This window comes from Mobula hypostoma, chromosome 15 (assembly GCF_963921235.1).
Source record: "Mobula hypostoma chromosome 15, sMobHyp1.1, whole genome shotgun sequence".
NCBI classification, from domain to species: domain Eukaryota; kingdom Metazoa; phylum Chordata; class Chondrichthyes; order Myliobatiformes; family Myliobatidae; genus Mobula; species Mobula hypostoma.
Window position 1 is genome coordinate 40,904,134 of NC_086111.1, and position 23,631 is coordinate 40,927,764.

A 23,631-nucleotide genomic window follows, 5' to 3' on the forward strand; every position below is an offset into this window, starting at 1 on the left:
GAGGTCAAGTCTGTGTATGTATATATGTATGTATATTAAAATGGTGGAGCAAACTCGATGGGCCAAATGACCTAATTCTATGGTCTTACAATGCCTTTAAAAAGTATTCACCCCCTTTTGGAAGTCTTCATGTTTTATTGTTTTACAACATTAAATCAGTGGATTTAATTTAGCTTTTTAACAGGAAAAAGACACTTTTGTGTCAAAGTGAAAACAAATCTCTACAAAGTGATCCAAATTGTGGTGGTGGCATCCGTTGGTCTCGTGAGACCATGGATCTGCGCCTGGAAAGTCTTGCTTCAGTCTGTGTTTAGAGCAGCATCTGTTGTGGCTGTAGAGTCCCACATGGGAGTGAGTCGCGACTGCACTTGAAGGCACTGTCCTCCAGTGTTGTCTTGGTGCTGTTTTTCCGATGAGTGCGCTTTTCTTCATGTTGGAGCAGGGTGAAGAGGCTGGGTATCTGGGCATGGGCCAGGACCTCATTGTTAGTGACTCGGTCAGTCCACGTGATGTCCAGGATGCATCTCAGGCTGCGAAGGTGGAAGGCATTGAGACGCCGCTCTTGTCTGTAGTAGAGGCTCCAGGCCTCGCTGCCGTAAAGCAGTGTGCTGAGGATGTAGGCCCTGTAGACTGCAACTTTGTGTGCGCCATCAGTTTTCTGTTCTCCCAGACTCTTTGTCAGCCTGGCAAATGTTGAGGCTGCTCGTCCGATCCGTCTATTGATCTCAGGGTCTAGGGAGAGGCTGTCCGTGATGGTGGAGCCAAGGTATGTAAACTCGTGAACTACCTCCAGCTCATAGTTGTTGATGGTAATGGCAGGGGGGTGCTCAACGCCTTGGCCCAACACGTTGGTTTTCTTCAGGCTGACGGTCAAGCTGAAGTCCTGGCAGGCTCTTGAGAAGCTGTCCATGAGGTGTTGCAGTTGCTCTTCAGAGTGTGTTGCCAGTGCTGCATCGTCTGCAAACAACATGTCCCTGATGAGTACTTTGTGAACCTTGGTTTTTGCCCTCAGCTGGGACAGACTGAACAGCCTCCCGTCCAATCTGGTGTGAAGGTAGACACCATCAGTTGATGTTCCAAAGGCATGCTTCAGCATGACTGCGAAGAAGATGCCAAACAGGGTGGGGGCAAGCACACAGCCCTGCTTCACACCGCTGCGGATGTTGAAGGCCTCCAAAGAAGAGCTGTCGAACTGAACGACGCCCTTCATGTCTGTGTGGAATGACTGAACTATCCTGAGGAGACTCGGGGGACAACCAATCCTGGCGAGGATTTTGAACAGGACGTCTCTGCTCACAAGGTCGAAGGCCTTAGTAAGGTCAATGAAAACGACGTAGAGTGGTTGTCTTTGCTCTCTGCATTTCTCTTGTAGCTGTCGAAGGGAGATCATGTCGATCATGGAGCGTTCCAACCTGAAACCGCACTGAGACTTGGGATATACCCTTTCAGCTATTTTCTGCAGTCTGTTCAGGACCACGCGGGCGAAGACCTTCCCAACGATGCTCAGCAAGGAGATTCCCCTGTAGCTGTTACAGTTGCTTCTGTCCCCTTTGTTCTTATATATGGTGACAATGTTGCTGTCTCTCATGTCTTGTGGCACTGCTCCCTCTGTCCAGTAGCAAATTAATTACAAGATAAAACACAAAATAATTGCATAACTATTCACCCACTTTAATACGACACACCAAATCATCACTGGTGCAGCCAATTGGTTTTAGAAGTCAAATAATTAGTTAAATAGAGATCTGTTTTTGGAGACTTGTATACAGTCAAGGTGTTTCAATTGATTACAGTAGAAAAAAACCCACCTGTAACTGGAAGGTCCAACTGCTTGTGAGTCAGTACCCTGGCAAAAACTACACCATGAAGACAAAAGCACACTCTCCACGCAACTCCGTAAAAAGGTTATTGAAAATCACGTCAGGAGATGGACACAAGAAAATTTCCAAGTCACCAAACAGCCATTGGAGTACAGTTAAGTCAATCATCAAGAAATGGAAAGAATATGGCACGGCTGTAAATCTGCATGGAGCAGGCCATCCTCAAATGCTGAGTGACCGGGCAAGAAGGGGACTAGTGAAAGACCTATGACAACTCGGAGGAGTTGCAAGCTTCAGTGAGTGAGATGGAAATAAAACAAATGTTTCCCAGGTGCTTCATCAGTCACAACTTTATGGGAAAGTGGCAAAGGGAAAGCCTCTGTTGAAGAACACTCGCACAATATCTCTGCTGGAGTTTGCCAGAAGATGTGTGGGAGGCTCAAGCCAGCTGGAAGAGGGTTCTAAGGTCTGATGAAACCAAAATTTAGCATTTAGGCCATCAGACTAAACACTATGTTTGGTGTAAGCCTGACCCCATACATGATCAAAAACACACCATCCCTACCGTGAAGCATGATGGCTGCATCGTGCTGTGGGGATGCTTCACTGCAATGGCCCCTGGAAGGCTTGTGAAGTTAGAGGGTAAATTGAATGCAGCAAAATACAGGAAAATCCTGGAGGAAAACCTGATTCAGTCCGCAAGAGAACTGTGACGGGAGAAGGCTTAGTTTCCAGCAAGACAATGACCCCAAGCATAAAGTCAAAGATACACAGGAATGGCTTATAGGCATCCATTAGTCTCATGAGACCATGGATTTGCGCCTTGGAAGGTTTCCAGGGTGCAGGCCTGGGCAAGGTTGTATGGAAGACCAGCAGTTGCCCATGCTGCAAGTCTCCCCTCTCCACACCACCGATGTTGTCCAAGGGAAGGGCATTAGGACCCATACAGCTTGGCACTGGTGTCGTTGCAGAGCAATATGTGGTTAAGTACTTTGCTCAAGGACACACACGCTGCCTCAGCCAAGGCTCGAACTAGTGACCTTCAAATCATTAGATGAACGCCTTAACCATTTGGCTATGCGCCAACACTGAGGAATGGCTTAAGAACAAAGTTAATGTCCTGGAGTGGCCATGTCAGAGTCCAGACCTCAATCCAATTAAGAATTTGTGGCTGGACTTTGCAAGGGCTGTTCACTCACGATCCCCATGCAATCTGACAGAGTTTGAGCAGTTTTGTAAAGAAGAATGGGGAAAATTGCAGTGTCCAGATGTTCAAAGCTGATAGAGACCTATCCACACAGACTCAAGGCTATAATTGCTGCATCTTACTAAATACTGACTTGAAGGGGGTGAATACTTATGGAATCAATGACTGTGTTTTATGTTTGTAATTAATTTAGATCACTTTGTGAATCTAAATTGCTTTTTATTGGCATTGTAAATATACAGCTAAATGAAACACTGTTCCTCTGGGGCCAAGGTGCAAAACACACAGCATATAGTCGTCACACACAGTACATATAGTTACAATAGCATAGTCAAAAAAAAAAATTAGCACTGGTCCTTGGGTGGCATGGCCTATAGATCGATGGTGCATGGGATGTTATAATTTCTGCAAAAATAAGCAAGTAGCCCCACCTTCCACACTGGGTCAGCTACAGAGTGCTTGTCTTCCAAGGAGCGAACACTGATCGGAGAGCAGCACTGATGTGAGAGCTGGCCTCCAACCCAACACAGATCACAGTCTGCCTGCTGTGCCTCTGTTCTCTCCCACACCACTTCTGGTGCCTCTTCCCCTGAATAGCTGTAAGAGGTGATGCCGTGATGAGGCCCTGGTCCGAGCAAGCCCTCAATGGTTTTACCAATGATCAAGCTTGCAGTATTTTGTATTACCAATGTACCACAGAGTCTTGGAATCACAAGAAAAACATGACAAACATTTACACCATTTGTTGGACCCAGAGAGGCCACTGCAACCAAGCATGTCACCCTTACTGGAAAATCTTATTATTCTATGTTCTAATAACCTGGTTAACGTGGGCCTTTATTGCTTTTCAGATATCACAAAATTTGTGTTAGAGATTTAATAATGTTGAAATGATGTAATGCTCTCCAACTCTTTCTATGTTACATAGACTATAAAGGCTTCCCACCGAGACCAGAGAGGCACCGAGAAATATCTCAGGAATAATCCCCAAATCCATTGGTTAAAAACAAAACCGTGCCTCCGCGCCTTCCCAGGCGAACATTTACAACAGTACTGCTCTGATGACACTCGGCTCCCTCTACTGACTGCCCACAACGCCAGATTTCCAAAGCCAGCACACTGGGTTCCATCAAGGCAAAAGATTGCTGGAATGACAGAGAAGTTGTTTCAGTAGTGTTCTCAAAGCCTCATTGAAAAATGTAATGCCTTCACTTAATTGTATGAGCCTCTAACTGCTGTCTGATGGGGAATGCGCAAAAGGCATTGACATTGTACCGTTTCCTACTAACGATTTTGAAGGATGACTCGCAGATATTTATTGTATCTCTTGAGTCTCGTCAGAAGCTGCCCCGGGGAAAGTGAAACCATTTCCTTTTATATCAAGGCATCAGACCGAGGTTTCAGTATTCACTCACAGTCCAAAGGGATCTTTGATTCTATTGCCTGACAGAAGAATTCTGCTATAATATACTATTTCAAGACGTTAGAGAAAATAAAGTCGGTGTGCAACAAATGCATTTAAAATATAGTACCTTCAAAATTTTTAAAATTCAACTCTGGATAGAAATAACTTGCGTAAGTTACGTTCTGAGCACGGTCAAAGTTGCAATGTAAGCCCAATAAAGAAAAATGAATGTAAACCGCGATGTCATCCCTGGAATCGTCACATCTTTGAGATATTTTCTACCTTGAGTCGTATTCCCTCCGAGTGGCGGAGGGAACTTCCCATCGCTTCCCTGGTTCTGGGGGAAGGTTGTGATGTTGCACTTGTGATGGCGCCGCGCTTGTTTAGCTTCTTCCCAGAACGCCGGTCCAGGTAGCAAGTCCTAGGAATGATACGTTGTTACCACAAAAACTCCGAGAGCTTCGCCAGCTGTCCAGTATTTAGTGCAGGGTTTGTGGGGACGTGTGGAGAGAGAGAAAAAAAGCATCTAAACCACTTTTCGGTGTGAAAACTGGTTGAGAACGAATCCTTTCTCATTAAGGTTTAGTAAACTCGCAGAATGAGAAGCAGGGGTAAAATAAAACAGGTTATAATCGTTAAAATCACTGCTAGACTACGCAAGGAAATTCTTGGCACGTCCGACAAAGATTTGTGTTGTGCTTTTTACTTGTCGACTTACCCTGTTTATATTTCTGGGGGCTCTGGAATGGCATCATTGTGCACCCTGCTCTTAGACTTGACATGTTTCTGCTTTTTTTTCTCTCCACAGATGGTGTCTGACTTGGTGAGTGTTTCATGCAGATTTGCTGTTAATTCGGATTTCCAAAATTACGTTTAATAATTAAAAAAAACACCATTGTCTTTAGAAAGTGATCAAGTTGAATGCAAAAGGGGATTTGATTTCCGAAGCAGCCCTGGTGAACTGGGAAATTAAGTGAGGGACGTTAGAGTGACTGAAACAAGGATTATGCCACTTTGCTCACGAAGGGACACATGCAACTTGAAAACACAAGCTTGACAAAAACCAAAATAATACTGCTGATCCTGAAAATCTGAAATAAAAAAAACAGGAATTGCTGAACATAATTAGTTAATCAAGTAAAAAGCAGGTTTCATCAAAAATGATGCTGCTTTGCTTGCTGACACTCAGAATTTTCTGCATGTTTTTTCCTGTTATGACCCATGAGGGTTCCCCACTATCTTGTGATTTGCAAGAGGTGAGTGGAGTTGAAGTTTAAATTGTTCATTGTGAAAACAAGAGGGACACTGGTTTGTCTTTTCAGGAAAGAATCACAGGATTCCTCAGAGCATCTTGGTAGAAGGGGAGGCACAGAGGGATTTGATGTCCTGGTGGGACCGGCAAACTGCAAACTTTTGATGCAATGCGGGGCGTCTTCAGAGATAACATGGATGCAAATAGGAAGAACCTGGAGGAGGGAGCAAAGGGTAGCGTCAAGGTGGAAGTAAGCTCTGTGGGACAGAAATAGGCTGAAACTGTTGTTTTACCCAGAGAATTCTGCTTGTGGATCTTGGAGAGGAGGTTGAGGTGAGCTGTGCCTGGTTGGAGAATGAAGAAGATGGGGTTTATGGAAGCAAGATCTCCAAAGGAAATGAGTTCACTAACTGTCTGAGAAAGAATATACCAGAGAAAGGTCTGAGAGCATGTCAGAGAGTTCAAACGTACTTCAACCAAAAAAACAACAGTTTCTCCTTTGTTGGCAGGTTTGGGAATGGTCCTGTGTAAGAGGGTGCTGAACATACACGGGGGGGGGGGTTTCAAGTTAGTGTGAGTAATGACAGTGATTGTCTTGATATTTTCAATGTTTTGTTGCCAGTTAGCGATGAGAGTATGAGGGCCAGCGGGAGGTGTCCGTGAATGTTAACAACTTGTGAACTAGGATAACTGCAAAGATTCAAAGCCTGTTTATTATCAAAGAATGCATAAATTATAGAGCTTGAAGTGAGTCTGCTTACTGCAACACGCAAGTAGCTTTACGTTTCTGGATACGGCCCCAAGGAAAGGAGGCAGGATTACCTTGTGGTCTTCAGTGTTTGGAAATTTGTTTCCATTCAGGATCACAAGCCCCTGGCCCAACGCCTAAATATAAGCTATGGTACTCAACTTGTCATTTCATGTGGTCATTTGAGACTAGCAACCTAACTGGGCACTATAACAAGGCAGTGTCTAAAGCAGTGCTAGCAATTGGAGCTGTATTTTGTGTTAACTAATAGATTTGAGCCAGATGTGCAGTCACTTGTTTTGTTCCAGGATTTATATCTCATGTAGGTCATATAGATATTAAATTCATTATTATCTCTAGCTGGTTAAACACAGGTTTGAATCAGGCAGATGTTGGTTAATCTCTTTTCATTACTTCTATGTCTCATTTAAAGGCAAGATTAAATCACAATCTGTGGCAGTGATTCCATTTATTACAAGAGAAAGAAGCTGTGTCAATGAATTATATTTTAGTATCACTGTTTACATAAACATAATTTGAAGTTTTGGAGTGCATTTTCAGCAGAATAAACATTCTAGAGCATCAGTTCTTTGTTTTATTCAGTAAATTCATTAAATATTTGTATCATTCTCTGTTGCTAAGCCACAAATGGAAATCTATTAGGACTTAATTTTTTTTTCCACAGGTCTCCTGTATTTTCAGTCGTGATATTAACACTGCTTCAGTTTGCAATGGGGCCAGCTGGAGGATTTGGACTGGAAGACAAAAACAATGTGGATAGTGCCAAAGACGTGCCTTTGTACAGTAACATTCGATTGCCTGCTGAACATATTCCTTATTTTCTACACAATAACATAGATATAGCTATTAGTTGTGAGAAAGACTCTCTCTGTCCATTTAAGGTAGGTTTAATCTTATTTGTGCACTTTGTGATAAGAAATAATGCTGTATTTTTAAGAGGAAAATAAGATGGATGGGAGGAAAACAGAAAAACAAAACAGCATGGGACAAGTATGGTATGAAGCTCTAACCACCACCACTGACACCAGTCCAAATGCTGTAGAACTGTTCAAAAGCAATATCGAAGCAGGGGTTGACTGGACTTTCAAAGAAGGAAAGGAGAACCCTGCAAATCCAAGAGGATCAATGTCCAAAGCAGTAAAGGATCCCTGGAATTCCCACAGAACATCCTGTAAAGAGGAGCAAGGAGATTGGCAAAAGAAAAGACATGACATGGAGGAAAATGGTGAAACCAACAATTCAAGAATGTGGCAGGAAACAAGGGGGTGGGAGAGCACGGCTGGTACATTCCTCCCCCCCCCCACCCCAGAAACTGAGAGCCATGAGCCTTTTCTCAAGTCTGTCAGGGAAAATGTGGGCACGAGAGTGATGATAATCCCAAGCACTAGAGGCATTCAAAACTTCCCTGTACACGGGTGACAACATTGACTACTGAGTAGATTCTCTGTTAATTTGCAGAGTGATGTGCATATCATCAATTTGAATTGGTCTTGCGGGGTGGGGGGGGGGAGAAAGAGTACCAGAGCCAATCACAGCAAGTGCTAGGTCATGTTCTTTACTCACACTCGTCCATGGTGTTGACAGTATGGCTATGGGAGCAAGAACAAGACGAGTCGAGTGTATAGATAAAGAAAAAGCTTGTAGACAGACAACAGTGATGTTTGATCACTGGATAGAAGCTGATCATCAGCTCCCAGATGCTCTCAGTGTAGTGCCTGCTGCTGTGGTGGCCTATACCTACAGCTACTGTAGAAATCATGAGAGACCTTTCTCAATTCATCTGGAACTGAAAATTGGATTAAGGTTGCAGGACTTTGTTACGTAAACGGCCAGGAAAAAAACTATCAGCCGTTGGGCTGCACAAAATATTAACAGAGCCCTGTCGGACTAAGAATTTTGACATGTTTACTTTTGAAATACAGTAAACTTTGAAGATTGTCTTTTTCAAAAACAAAGTGAGTATACTTTACAATTAATGTTCCCTCTAATTTATTTTACAGCTGTGTGACCAGCCAGTGCTTTGAGCAGGAAATTTTTACATGGCCTGAAAACTGCATGGCGTTTAAGTTTTTTTTTTGTATTATGCATACTATGAATATTTAGAATGAGAAATGAAAAATCACATACTTTTGATTTTATTTATTAGTTGAAGGATTTAATGAAATAGAGAGCAACCAAGAAAATCTTTCACATTTCATAAACTTTTTCTCATGTCTTTATTATAAATGCATTGTGTATAAACACTGTCCAGGTTATGAAAGGTGAGTCTTAATCATCATTGGATCATCCAAATGCGTCACTTCTAGTGTGTTCCTGGATTTATGTTTGCTTGAATTTACAAAACTGAATCCACGTTCACAGTCAGCACTAGAAACTTGAAATGTTCCAATGAGGTCAACAAGAATTGACAGCTCTTCAAATTCTTCATTTTTAAGCACATAGTCATATCAGTGAACATCTTAGTTGAAGCAGTCTTAACTTTCTTAGAAAGGACAAATTTTGAAATCATAGTATTGCTGCAATATTTTTGTGGCAACACTTTTGTCGTAGTTTGTAATAGTAGCTGAGTTTTTTTTTGTCAGTTGTACAACATTCTTGTTTCCAAATTCAAAATTGGTTGCATTTGCAAAAGCTTGCCATTCTCTTAACTCATTGACAGGAAACCTATTATCCAAATGATTACACATACATTGAATGAATTGAGTAACAGGCGCTGTATCGGTATCAGAACTTAGTAGATGTAAGCAGAGCTTTCACTTTGTCACTTCAATAAACGGTATCGCCAAGATACTGGATCCGTAACTTGTTAATTTCTGCTTATGCATATGGCAGTGTTTCAATTGTTTTCAAACAGTTTTTTCTGAAGGAATGTATAAAGATATCAGATCTGAAATAATATTAAGAACAGCTAATGCTGCTTGATATTGTGGATTGGTCAAAATCGCAATTATGTTGTATTGACAGACTTCAAAATTATATTAGCATTATGTAAAAGAAAATTCCTACTGCGTGGCAACAAAGGCTATGTGCACAGAAGCATTTCAGTTACTGAGCACCGTGCACATTGCCATAGGAAACAGAGTTTTCAATCCTTCTGTATTCAAAAATTCAGCAAATGGTCATTCTACACTCAGGCCCCTAGCCATGCTGCACTAAATCAGCCATTATTTGTTGTGTGAAAGTTACTAGGGGTAATTACCCACCAGACTTTTTTTTGTCTGCATCAAGAACTGCCTAAGCTGTACTTGGATATTCTTTCAACAATGATGAAATTGTCGATTTACAGAACTGGGGAATGTTGAGTGAATTTTTGCCCTGCTAATGTGATTTATAGAACTATGTCTCTAAATCAGTTTTTAAAATATATCTAATATTTTAGCACATTTATATCACCACTGAGCTATCAACCTTTGCCATTATCACTAATTGCTTGCATTATTTTAGTTGAACAATAATACCTTTTGGAAATATTTTTAAACTAAATAGAATGTTTTAGAAGGAATAAGAGCATTAATTCAGTCTTTTAAAATCTTTTTTCTATACCACATTTAACCATTTTGTTCTTACGTTAACAAGTCAGTACAATACATTTTTTAACAGTATGTAAAGAATGAGTATTCAGTAATTTATTTGAAATGTAAATTAGACATCAAGCTATTTCTGCTTTTTCTGCAGAAACACTTGAGAGAGCTGGAATCTTGCTGGGGTTATGAAAAGAATTGCAAGCCAGAATACAGATTCAGTTACCCAGTGTGCTCTGAAGCTGCTTCAGGATGGTAAGACCCTCATCAAAGGTAATAAGGAGAACAGTATATGAATTTGGAGTTATGTCTCATTCATGAGAAGAATTGATGTGTTGATTGTTTGTTGACTAATGATGCAACAAATGCATTTATAATTTAAGTTAAATTTGAAACTTAATTATGTCTTGGAATATTGTGACTGATTATCAAATTAAGTTTCAGCAGGATTTAGAGCTTAATTTTATGGCTCTCTACAAAAAATGTATTCATTTTGTAGTCAGTTGTTTTGTCCTGAAGCTTAACAGCAAATTTTGTGACTTGTGAACATTTAATCATTTACTTAACCAGTGAAGCTGCTTTAAATGATTTCCTTTTAAGGGAAAATTCAACTGTTCAGATTTCAGATGAAGCTACTCACCCCCTTATCAAAGCTTTAAAAGACATTGAATATGACAATTCAATAAATCCTCTATCACAAGTGTAAACTGTAGCTTTAAAACGTAAACTGTATTTATTATAATCACTTAATCAGAACCTCAGAGTTTTGGATTGCCATAAGTGTTTTATGAAATGTATTTAAGTATGGTAATTACTTAAAATACAATTTAATTTGTGATTCATTTCTTACAAACTTTTTTGCTTTCTGTGCAAGTGTTTGCCATGGTATAAATGTTACTCAACAAAATACTACAGTGGTGCTGCTAATAGAGCTGCTGCCTCACAGTTGAAGCAAACTGGGTACAATCCCTGTGCTCCTGTACTGTCTTTGTGGAGTTTGAATGTTCTCCTTGTAACCCTATGGGTTTTCTCTGGCTGCTCCAGCTTCTTCACACATCCCAAAGATGTGTGTATTGGCAGGTTAATTGGCCTCTGTAGATTGCCGCTAGCTTTAAGGTGAGTGGTGCCATCAGGGGGTGTTGATAGGAATATGGGGAGAATAGTTTATATGAAAAAATGGTAGGAAATGGGATCACTTTGTGTATTGGCATAGATGTGGTGAGCTAAATGGCCTTCTATGTCATGTGGTAATTGATGTATTTTCTCTATTTGGCTTCAGTTGAAGTCCATGACAAAATCAATATTTTTCTTGCCCTCTTAAGTATCGATGTAAATATTGTGGTATAATTATTGATTTTAACTTTTTAGGGATAATTGATAAGTTATTGTTAAATTTGAACCACCTTCTCCCAACTCTCACCTAGAAGTGATTGCGTTTATGTTGGGTGGGAAATTCAGTGTTGACACTTTAAAACATGGCACTGATCTGCTGTAAAACTGACCCTTTCTGGTTTTAGCAAAGTCAACGATTATTGTTGGGCTGGTGTGTTTGGATCTCAGTCAGTCAGCTCTCAAGAAGTTATTAAAATTTTTAAAGGGATTCCACTTTGCCACTTTAACAAAGTTTGTAATTCAAACTCATAAAACCTGGCCTTGCCAAGACCTCTGAAAGTAGAGCCAGTGAAAGTTGGAATGTTTTGCACTTTGTGATTGTGAGCATGAAACTATGTAGACAAATTATTTTGATAAGAGATCTTATTGGACAACCCACATGAATAATACAAGTAGGTTGTCTCTCTGTCTGGTTGTTCTGAAGAAAATTCTTCAGGGGCTAGAATCTTGGTAGTCAAGGTTTTTCACCCAAAAAGAGTTTCATTACATATTCTTGAAACACATTCTCTTTGGCAGTAGCCATCACTCACAGCGTCTTAGGTAGCACCTTATGTCTAGTTTTGACATCGAACTATGGTAACCAGAGGCGTTAATGCTGAACTGAATCTTTCAGACATCAATCTTTTTGTTGTTTGGCTAAAATTCTCTTGTCTTAGCCATTTTCTATTATTCTCGATTCCTAATGGTGTCTGTTTATTAATAGACTTAGTTAGCTTAATTTAATTCCTTTGCATTAAATGCCAACTGTTTCTTCATCATTAATACTAATGGCAAGCCATTTATTCTGTCATGTTGTTTTCTCTATGCTGCAACTGTTGATGTACGGAGTTTACCAAAATGTTATATGAATAGCTTTTGTTTTATAAATCTCCCTAGTACTTTGTGTTCTTTGCAGCCTTTCAACTTAAAATTTTTTGCTTTAAAGTATTTTCTTTCAAGGGAGAATTCAACTCTTCAGATTGCAGATCAAGCTAGACATCTCCTTAATCAAAAGTATAGATGGAGCAGTTCCACCTTTACAGTTTGTTGATTCAATAGCTCCCTGTTCAAGTAGCTTCTTCATATCTGCTCTTAATTATAAAGAAAAGAGCAGATTTACAGCAAGAGGAGTATAGAGACTATGTCAGTATGGAGTGAATACCAGCTTAATGCATGTCATCATCATGGGCACTACGTTCCAGGTTCTAATTTTTCTGCGCAAACATTTATCAACTCTATTTAAGTAGTGACTATTTGAATCCATGTCTTTGTGACATGGAGTTGAGAGTGCTGGCCTCTAAGCTACAGCTGACAATGTACTTGACTGGCTGACTTCCTAGTTGATTACTTTCGTGTTGCACAATTTCATTTTCATCTGCAGCTTCCATAATATTTGAATCAACACTTAGAAAATTAGTTAGTAACTACAGAATGAGGCTCCTTATGCTGTTGAAGCTTCCCCAGAATGGTATTTCACACTATTATACCATGTGGATATTCATTTAAATGTTGTGTATGCTGGTGTTTGAAGTATTTATACTTTAACATGCTCTGAAATTCAATTTAATTTTGGTTTTAATAATATGACAGATTAATGTTCAGAGCTTTGATCTTGAGCTCTTGGCATTTTAAGCAATGGAAACAGTGAAAAATGCACATACTGGTTCAGATCCTTCATTAAACCCAGCTTTATTGCCATTATTGTTAATGCAGCCCAAAAGCAGATTGAGATTTTGAGGATTTGCAGCTCAACCAGTAAATGGATGAACCAAATATTAACAAACTAGGTTTTCATGTTATATCTTGTTACAGGGCCAACACAATAGAGGGAGCAGAGGAGATTTTTTGGAAGCAAGGCGATTTTGGTTATGTGAAAGGAATGCTTCATGAGATGAAAACACTGTGTGAACCAATCAAATCAGTAAGACTTCTTTCTCTTCTACCTTTTTAAATTGGTTTAATTTGAGATTCGTCATGTGTCTCCCTTTTTATATTGTCACAGGGTTTGTGATTGTAACAATAACAAAACCAATTACATTTGCCATCATTACTTAGGTTAATTGCAACTTCTGTTGTCTGTGGGTGCACAGTAAAACATTAAAAAACCCATATAATATTGTCAGTACTGCCCTGCAACACCGTAGGTTTCATGTTGTTAATTTTGCCAATCCAGACGGCAAAAAAAAATGCCAATAACTTTTAGCGCATCCTTAACGCTGTAAAAGCTATTGTAAATTCTGACCACGTTGAGTATAGTGCATCTGAGTTTTCACATGGAGGCAACCATTACTGAGCAACCCCTCTGTCTTTGAAAAATAACATCATTTTATACTTTTAGATAGTTATTTTCTCAAGTTTTAAATTTTTGTTAGCTTTAACAATGCAAAATAAGTTCCAATTTTTTTTTCAAATTTGTTAGTGACACTTCAGCTTCTGTCTTCCTTCCAACTTAATGCCCAATATCATTTTACTTTCCATAAATTTTTTAACTGCTACATCATATTAGAACTCTTGATCTGCTGACGTACTGTCTGTAAGAATACTACAAAATAATTGGCTTCTTAGCCTGACTGATGGCATCACCATTGCTGGATACCAGATATCGCCAACAGAAGATGGTTGATTCCCAATTACTTTTTAAAAGGGAGAGTTCATGCCTCAAAGCTTCTTTTAATCTTTATGTCTAAAAGTTAGTGGTAAGCATTGTCCCCACATTGATTGTAAAGTTTACCCATTAGTGTCTGAATGATATTTTAAAAAAATGTGGGCTTTGATTTTATTCAAGTTTGACTTTTGTTTCTTCTGTGATGTTTCATTTCAGGGTGATTCTTTCCTGGCATGCACAAAATACACTCGTTATTGTAGAGCTTCTAACCTCTACATTGATTTGAGAAACCCAAGAAGGAACACAGATAGGTCTTTATCTTCAGATATCTTGATTGTAATAGCAGAATTTTTATGTTAATGTTTTTTCAAAATTTGCTTCACCTTGCTAATGTAGTTAGCAACAGTTGATGATTGCATGATGATATGGTTTTCTATTTCTAGTCATACAGTCAGTGTGCTATGTAGATTCTCTGAATCTAAAGCAGTCCAAGTGTGTTAGTATTGGATTTTTTGCTCAAAATGGTCTTCTATTATTGTCACTGCATTCTGTGGGTTTTGAGATTACTGAGGAGGCCAATTTGGAATTCACAAATTTTATCACTTTCGGGGAGGAGATTAGTTTGTGAGGTGGTGTCTCCTTTTGTGTACACTGTCTTCTGGGCATTTCTACACACTGACTCTAGGTTCTCAGTGCTATTTTGGCACAATGCTCATTCCCTCTCATCATTTACAGTGGTCTTGGGACAGGGTTTCCCAGGAATCGGTGTGGAAATTTTGAGAACATTCTTGAAACTTGGAACAAGAAGAATTTCAGAGTTGTATACTTTGATAATAGATGTACCTTTGAACTTGTTAGCACTCTGTGCAATAGTGGGAGAGTCTAGGACCAGAGGGCTTAACCTCAGAATAGAAGTATATCCCTGTAGAACTGTGATGAGGAGGAATTTCTTTAGCAAGAGGGTAGTGAATCTGTGGAATTCATTGCCACAGATAGCTGTGGAGACCGCGTTAAAGGTTGTGGAGGGCAGGAGATTGTGACTGAGAGAGAATATACATTAACCATGATCGAATGGTGGAGCAGACTTGGTGGGCTGAATGCCAAATGGTTTAACAAGTAGTTAAAAAGGCAACTGATATATTAGCTTTTATGGTAAAGGTGTTAGAGTTTAAGAATAGGGAAGTTTTGTTGCAGTTACGCAGGTGTTGGTGAACCTACACCTGGAAACCATACACAATTTTGGTGGTGTTCCCTGTACCTAAAAAGAAAGAAGTCAAAATGAGATTCACCTCGCTAATTCCTGAGAAGAGAGGATCCTCCTATCAACAGAGACTAGACAGTTGGGTTTGCACTTCCAGGCGTTTAGAAGAACGGTTGGTGACCTTATTCAAACATGTTAGGTCCTAAGTGGCTTCACAGGGTAGATTCTGAAATGCTTCCACTGGTCCGAATGAAGGGTCTCAGCCCAAAATGTTGACTGCTGTTCATTTCCATAGATGCTGCCTTACCCTGGAACTTGTAGTTCATTTCCCACATTTTCCAAGCCTCTTCTCAATGAAGGCAGATATTGATGATGAAATTCACCATGCGATCAATGTGTTAGCACAGTCTTTGGCTATATGAAGAAAAGAGTGCTGGAGGGGCAACACCTCAAATCCTACGCATAACTCATGGTCCACTTTGATCCCAGTGATCCTTGGGTCCCAGCCCTCCTGTCTGCCTTTGAGGCTTGAACATAGTAGAGCAGGTACTGTGGTGATAAATGCCAATGCTGTCTCCACAAGTGCCTCAAGAAACCAGCAAATTGCAGCCATGTGTGTACTTGTGAGACTGGTGGACTATGTACATGTGTGTACTTGTGAGACTGGTGGACTATGTACATGTGTGTACTTGTGAGACTGGTGGACTATGTACGTGTGTGTACTTGTGAGACTGGTGGACTATGTACATGTGTGTCCTTGTGAGACTGGTGGACTATGTACGTGTTTGTACTTGTGAGACTGGTGGACTATGTACGTGTGTGTACTTGTGAGACTGGTGGACTATGTACGTGTGTGTACTTGTGAGACTGGTGGACTATGTACGTGTGTGTCCTTGTGAGACTGGTGGACTATGTACGTGTGCGAGCAATATAAGCTTGTTTCTTAAAGATGTGAATTTTCAATTATACGTTGAAAACAAGGTAATTTTCATTTGTTTGTAAATTTGTGTGAATCTGCCCATATACAGTATCTAATTGTATACCAAGAGAAAATATTAGATTGGCCATTGTTTGGACTAAATAACAAGCTCCCAGTCAGCCTACAAAAGCTTTAGGAGGTTTTCTGCCTCCTTTTGAAGATGCTCCCTTGTTATTGTGATATTAGCATTTCTTTGAAAGTTTGTCCATTGTCCCATTCTTCATATCTGATAACACCATGCCACAAGCTTCATTGGGGATATTTTAACAGAGAACACCTCGTAATTGGTACATTCATCCCATTTCCAGATCTGTAAAATTTCCATTAGGATTTGCTGGTAGGTGTTAGGGTAATATTCCCTGGAGATATTGTTGTTTCTTTATTGTCAGTTGGCTGAAACCTGAGCCTTATGAAAAGGTGAACATATTGAAATATGTTTTAGCAGCACTTATAAGTGCTTGGTAACAAAAGCGTGGGGAGCCATCGGAAGTTCTGGCATCACTTGAAATAGACTCTTAGATGTTTAAAATCGCTTTGGAAACAATTTACAGTAGGGGGAAAAGGCACTCAAAGAAGTTAGAGGTTAATTAAAGAGAGACGACATTTTTTTGGAAGGCAGATCGTGGATCATGTTTGACTAAGCTTTTTGATGAAATAAGAAAGATGGATGACGAGTGTATTTGATGTTGTCTGTGTTGACTAGTGATAAATCGGAGGCTCAGAACGAGTCAGTGTGAACTTGGTCAGGTAGCATTTTCCTGTTCAACCGTGGGATATGCAATTCTTGACCTTTCACCTCTGCTTTTCCTATGATCTAATATTTTCTAATGAAGGACTTGGAACTTGACATATTAACTCTGCTTCTCTTTCTGTAAGTCAGTAATTTGTCATCTGAGCAATTGATCTTAGGAAGGTGAGGTACCGTAATAATTTGATCATCGTCTCTTATCTAGCCACCAAAGTCAAGAATCATTCTATTGGTAATCATAATGACATTAGTTTATATGATGAATGGTGATTGTAGGAATGCCAATCAAAAAGGCTTCCATGCCTTGGCTCCTACATGATGACTCAGCAGTGACTCTTCAAGCTAGTCATAAGATGATGGATGGGAATTAACTGTGGTCTTATAGCGAATCCAAATTGCACTGCAAATGTCTCATTTAAGTATGTTATTTGTTTATCTGATAGCAGAACAAACTTGAGAAGGCATCCTAATCCTGTCCTTATGCTCCCAACAGATATAAGGAAGATTTTCTTCAAGAGGGTGAAATTGGGGGCCATTGTAAATTGAACAAGGAGGTGTTGATGGCTGAAGGAGAGCATAAGAGTCCTCTGCAGTCCTGGTAAGTTCTTTGTATTGTGATTACATAAAATACTTATCACAGAGGAAGTATTATTCCTGTTTCAAGAAACTATGGAAAAGCTACAGCTTGTGACTTTAGTCCCTTTATCAAGGTGGATTAAATCCAGGTGATCCCCATCTGTAATCTGCACATGGCTGCTTGTCAAAAAAAAATGAGTTCAGCCTTTCAACTTAGTCTTCAAATACACGAGCTCATAGGATTGATAGTCTGAGATGCCCAGAGAATATTGTAAATCACATTTTAGTGATTTTCCTTGATAATTTACTTATACTTTTAAAATTGTGGTAAATGGATTTACTAATTTTACCGACTCCCTTATGTTTACATGAAAAGTAAACCTGTATCTCAGCCCCTTCAAAATTCAGTGCATTCCCCACGTGCAGGTTCCCATGGTGATTCTCATCACAGAAGACGATTTCACAAGAGATTAAGAACTGTAATTTTCCAGAGGGGAGATGTGAAAAAGGGAAAAGGGTGGGGAGAAAATTTATTTTGTGGGGTTAAAAAAAAGTTTTAAAATTCAAAGTCACAGTATCAAAAACTGATTATGTAATAACAATGACAGAGCTAAGCACTTTAGGACACTTCAAAGCACCAGTTTCTAACGTAAATTGATATTAAAGTACATGCAATGTTCTATGAAATGTTAGGGCAGATTTGTCTTGGGTATGCATGTTATAGGAGATGAGAGAGGAAGAAAGGTTTATATTGGAAATTCCAGAATTTAAGATCTGAGCTGATGAAACAAATGGCTGCTGTTGGGTATAGAAAAGGCAAGACGAGAGAGTGCAGGAATCTTAGAAGGCTCTAGCACTCGTGGAGGCTTCAGAGAAAGGAAGGGGTGAGGCCTTGTTGGCATTTGGTAACAGCTGAGGGTTTTGAAATTGATGTATTGCTGGTCTGGCAACTAATCCAAGTCAGTAGAGGCAGAGTGATGCTGGAACAGGTTAAGATATTTAGACCCACACCACCAGGTCAGGAACATTTGTGACCCCTCAACTATCAGGCTGTAGGGTCAGAGGGGAAACCTTGTTCAACTTAATTCATCCCCATCACTGAACTGTTCCCACAACCTATGGCCTCGCTTTCAAGGACTCTTCAACTCATAATCTCGATATTTATTGTTTATTTATTTATTTATTTTTGTATTTGATTCTATTGTGTTTCTTGTATTTACTGTGAATGTCCGCAAGAAAATGAATCTCAAATATGGTGACGTATACTGTATGTACTTTGATAATAAATTTACTTTGAACTTTGAAGTTTATGGAGGGTGGAAGATGGGAAGCCAGCAGGAGCTGATAGTTATGGATGCTGGTCTGAGAAGTCAGTGACATGATTCAAGGGTGGTCTGCAGTTTCCCTACTTCTCTCTCTCTCTTATTTTTTCTTTCTCTTTATTTTCTTTCTGTCTTCATTTTGTCTTTGTTTCCTTTCTCTTGCTTTCTCTTTTTTTTTCCCCTCTAACTCATTCCCTCATGCCCACAACAGCCTTTTAAGTATTTTAAGGTAGAGGTAGATAAAATTCTTGATAAATAAGGGAGTGAAGGGAGCAAGGGTAGATGAGACTGTGGAGCCGAGGTTACAGTCATGTCATTCATGATCTTTTTGAACATACTCTGGGCTGAGTGATCTGTTCCTAATATTTGTAATGTTCTTTGTGCATTGTAAATTCTTCTGCAAAGGTTTGCTGAATTACAAACATATTCTCAACTGAACTTTCAACCGATGGAGTATGGAAATTGTGACCTCATTATTGAAAAGCCAACCTACTTCATGAAGTTAGATGCAGGTAAGTTATAAGTTCCTGTTCATAATGTTTTGCCTTTGCATTTAGTTCCATCATTACCTGTTGCATTAAATATATTAATATTGGTTCATTCAGCACTTGAAAACTTCCTCTTTACTTTCAGGTGTCAATATGTATCATCATTTCTGTGATTTTATTAATCTCTATATTTCCCAACACATCAATAATTCTTTTAACACCGATGTGAATATCGTGATGTGGGATACTGTGAGTATTTTATCTTTTTGCTTTTGGTCATAGATCACCAATATTATGACAAATTTGGTCAACATCCCTTTTCTTCGTATTAAATCAGATAAAGTTGAAAACCAAGTAGGACTCTTCTCTAAGAGGTCAATGAAAGTTAAAACCTGAGTAACATGTTTATTTGTGCTAGTTGCTGGTCTTGCTATATTTTGCAGTTCTCACAATTGTTTAAGGTGGAACCACATCTGTTTGCATTACAAAATCAAGCATTAAGGAAGTAGCCCAAGAAATAGTGGATGTATTAGTGATAATTTTTCAAAACTCTTTAGATTCTGGACTAGTTCCTGAGGATTGGAGGGTGGCTAATGTAACCCCACTTTTTAAAAAAGGAGGGAGAGAGAAACCAGGGAACTATAGACTGGTTAGCCTAACATCAGTGGTGGGGAAACTGCTAGAGTCAGTTATCAAAGATGTGATAACAGCACATTTGGAAAGCGGTAAAATCATCGGACAAAGTCAGCATGGATTTGTGAAAGGAAAATCATGTCTGACGAATCTCATAGAATTTTTTGAGGATGTAACTAGTAGAGTGGATAGGGGAGAACCAGTGGATGTGGTATATTTGGATTTTCAAAAGGCTTTTGACAAGGTCCCACACAGGAGATTAGTGTGCAAACTTAAAGCACATGGTATTGGGGATAAGGTATTGATGTGGATAGAGAGTTGGTTGGCAGACAGGAAGCAAAGAGTGGGAATAAACGGGACCTTTTCAGAATGGCAGGCAGTGACTAGTGGGGTACTGCAAGGCTCAGTGCTGGGACCCCAGTTGTTTACAATATATATTAATGACTTGGGTGAAGGAATTAAATGCAGCATCTCCAAGTTTGCGGATGACACGAAGCTGGGCGGCAGTGTTAGCTGTGAGGAGGATGCTAAGAGGATACAGGGTGACTTGGATAGGTTAGGTGCGTGGGCAAATTCATGGCAGATGCAATTTAATGTGGATAAATGTGAAGTTATCCACTTTGGTGGCAAAAACAGGAAAACAGATTATTATCTGAATGGTGGCCGATTAGGAAAAGGGGAGGTGCAACGAGACCTGTGTGTCATTATACACCAGTCATTGAAAGTGGGCATGCAGGTACAGCAGGCGGTGAAAAAGGCGAATGGTATGCTGGCAATTATAGCAAGAGGATTCGAGTACAGGAGCAGGGAGGTACTACTGCAGTTGTACAAGGCCTTGGTGAGACCACACCTGGAGTATTGTGTGCAGTTTTGGTCCCCTAATCTGAGGAAAGACATCCTTGCCGTAGAGGGAGTACAAAGAAGGTTCACCAGATTGATTCCTGGGATGGCAGGACTTTCATATGATGAAAGACTGGATGAACTAGGCTTATACTCGTTGGAATTTAGAAGATTGAGGGGGGATCTGATTGAAACGTATAAAATCCTAAAGGGATTGGACAGGCTAGATGCAGGAAGATTGTTCCCGATGTTGGGGAAGTCCAGAATGAGGGGTCACAGTTTGAGGATAAAGGGGAAGCCTTTTAGGACCGAGATTAGGAAAAACTTTTTCACACAGACAGTGGTGAATCTGTGGAATTCTCTGCCACAGGAAACAGTTGAGGCCAGTTCATTGGCTATATTTAAGAGGGAGTTAGATATGGCCCTTGTGGCTAAAGGGATCAGGGGGTATGGAGGGAAGGCTGGTACAGAGTTCTGAGTTGGATGATCAGCCATACTGAATGGCAGTGCAGGCTCAAAGGGCCGAATGGCCTACTCCTGCACCTGTTTTCTATGTTTCTATATTACTGTTGATACTGTAGCTGTGGGTTCTGATTCTCTCCAAAGATGGTTACTATTGTGAAATTTGGCATCACAATCTATCAACTGTTATGAAGCTTATTTTGACTATTGATGGAAACTACTTGATGTTTTGGTAAATTTGTTTTTTTTGAAATCTTTATTCTGAGTATCAATCCTTCACTGGCTGAGCCAGCAATGAATTGTCCATCCCCTGATTTCCCTTCAGAAGGTGGCAGTGAGCTGTCTTCTTGATCGCTGCAGTTCTTGAGGTGTGGGTACACTGACAATGCTATCAGGGACAGAGAGGGTGCTAGGATTTTGCTGCAGTTCTTGAAGTGTGGGTATACTGACAATGCTATCAGAGAGAGAGAGGGTGCTAGGATTTTGCCTCAGCAAAGGTGGAGGAACAGCGGTCAGGATGGTGTATGGATTCCGGCCTTCCCATGCCTCTGCCACCATTGTCCTTTTAGGTGGCAGAGGTCGGGTGTTTGGAATGTGCTGCCTCGGGTGTCTTGGTGAGCTGCTGCAGTGCGTCCTGTTTATAGCATAAACTGCTGTTTCACTGTGCCAGTGATGGAGTAAGAGCATGGTTGTGATTATCTCCTGTAAGGTGTCAAGCCTCTTAACTGTTGTTGAAGCTACAAGTGGAAAATGTTCCTAACTTGAACCTTGTATGTCCTTTGGAAAATCTAGGAGGTGAGTTGCTCGTCACAGGACTCCTTGCTTCTGGCCTGCTCTTGTAAGCCATGTTATGTATTTGCCAATTCAGTTTCTGATCAATGGTAACATCCAGCGTATTGATAATAGGAAATTTAATGAGATAATGCTATTGAATGTCAGGGTTTGATAACTGGATTTTCTCTTGTTGTATTCTCATTGCCTGGTCTTTATTATGGCACAAATATTATTTGTCGTTGATAAGCTCAGACCTGGATATTGTCCAGATTTTTCTGAACTTGGCTCTGGGCTGCTTCAGCATCTGAGGAGTTGTGAATGGTGTTGAACATTGTACGATCGTCAGCGAACATACCTATTTCTGAACTTATGATTGAAGGCAGGTCGTTTATGGAGCAGCTGAAGATGGTTGTAACATAGAAACATAGAAAACCTACAGCACAATACAGGCCCTTCGGCCCACAAAGCTGTGCCGTACATGTCCCTACCTTAGAACGACCTAGGCTTTACCCATAGCCCTCTATTTTTCTAAGCTCCATGTACCCATCCAGGAGTCTCTTAAAAGACCCTATTGTTTCTGCCTCCACCACTGCTGCCGGCAGCCCATTCCATGCACTCTCTGTTGTCTTGGACGCTAGCAGAAATGGCCTGCGGCTGAGATTATTTGCCTCCAGCCATCACAACTGCAACCTGTTCAAAGTTCCAAAAATAAGTTCATGCGGTTTTAAGTGATATTGTCATCAAGACTGGCTCTGCAGGCAACTTACAGTGTAGCTAACATTCTTTTATCGATTTCAGACAAGACCATCTTCAGTGCTTTCCTGACTGGCCTTGGCCTTCATTCCTCCACTTCAATTCGTACAAAACAATTTCTCATATCTTTGCAAAGTCAAATCATATTCATCTGTCATCTTCACACTGTCCAGCTGTGGTTCTCCTTAATCTCAAATTTAACATTGTCATTTTATTCCACATTCTTCATGACTTTGCTCACCTCTTGTTTTGTCTTCACTTCAGTGACAATTTGTGTCTTCTCCACTCTTCTTGCTCTACCATTTGTTAATCGTTTCCAAATCCCTTTGCTATTTCAGTGGGTGAATCACAGTTGAACACGAGGTAGTTCAAAGCTGCAATGTCTGTTTCCACTAAATTACGTATTAATGAAGATCTAAAGTGGGTTATCTGTTAGCTTCATTAATATTCATTCAGTTGCTGATTGTGAAAATCTACTATGAAATATAAATAAGCAGCAAAGGTCACTATTGATTAAATATAATATACAGGCAGCCCATGTTATAGGGGGAATGGCATTCCTAGAATATGTTACATATCATGATTTTCTAAAATGTGTGAAGGACTGGCATCTGTTCGTGTTAGGAAATGCAGGCTGATAAAATAATAATCTTGTGTTTATTAACTTTTCACATAAAATCTGTAAAAGTGAATTTTGGGTAATGATTTGTGAATTCTATAAGGGTGGATTTCCATTACATGAATGGCTGCAGCACAATATTTATGAATACCAATGCAAAGTACTTATTCAGTACCTCACCCACTTCCTCTGGCTCCAGGCATAAATTCCCTCTCAAGTCTTTGGCCTTCACCTCTCCCTTTTATTTTTAATGAATGCAGAAAATGCCTTGGGATATTCTTTCATC

General features: G+C 40.0%; 1 protein-coding gene across 1 annotated transcript in view; it reads left to right on the forward strand.

Moving 5' to 3' along the window:
- The first annotated feature begins 4,696 nt into the window (after positions 1-4,696).
- eogt (EGF domain-specific O-linked N-acetylglucosamine (GlcNAc) transferase) overlaps positions 4,697-23,631 on the forward strand; it is a 42,306-nt gene continuing 23,371 nt past the window's right edge. Inside the window, exons 1-9 of the mRNA XM_063067941.1 lie at positions 4,697-4,843; positions 5,241-5,255; positions 7,118-7,334; positions 10,129-10,229; positions 13,158-13,266; positions 14,167-14,261; positions 17,372-17,476; positions 19,182-19,288; positions 19,410-19,513. Coding sequence (XP_062924011.1) covers positions 4,800-4,843; positions 5,241-5,255; positions 7,118-7,334; positions 10,129-10,229; positions 13,158-13,266; positions 14,167-14,261; positions 17,372-17,476; positions 19,182-19,288; positions 19,410-19,513 — 897 coding nt within the window. The 5' untranslated portion in view covers positions 4,697-4,799. The remainder of the gene's footprint in view (positions 4,844-5,240; positions 5,256-7,117; positions 7,335-10,128; positions 10,230-13,157; positions 13,267-14,166; positions 14,262-17,371; positions 17,477-19,181; positions 19,289-19,409; positions 19,514-23,631) is intronic.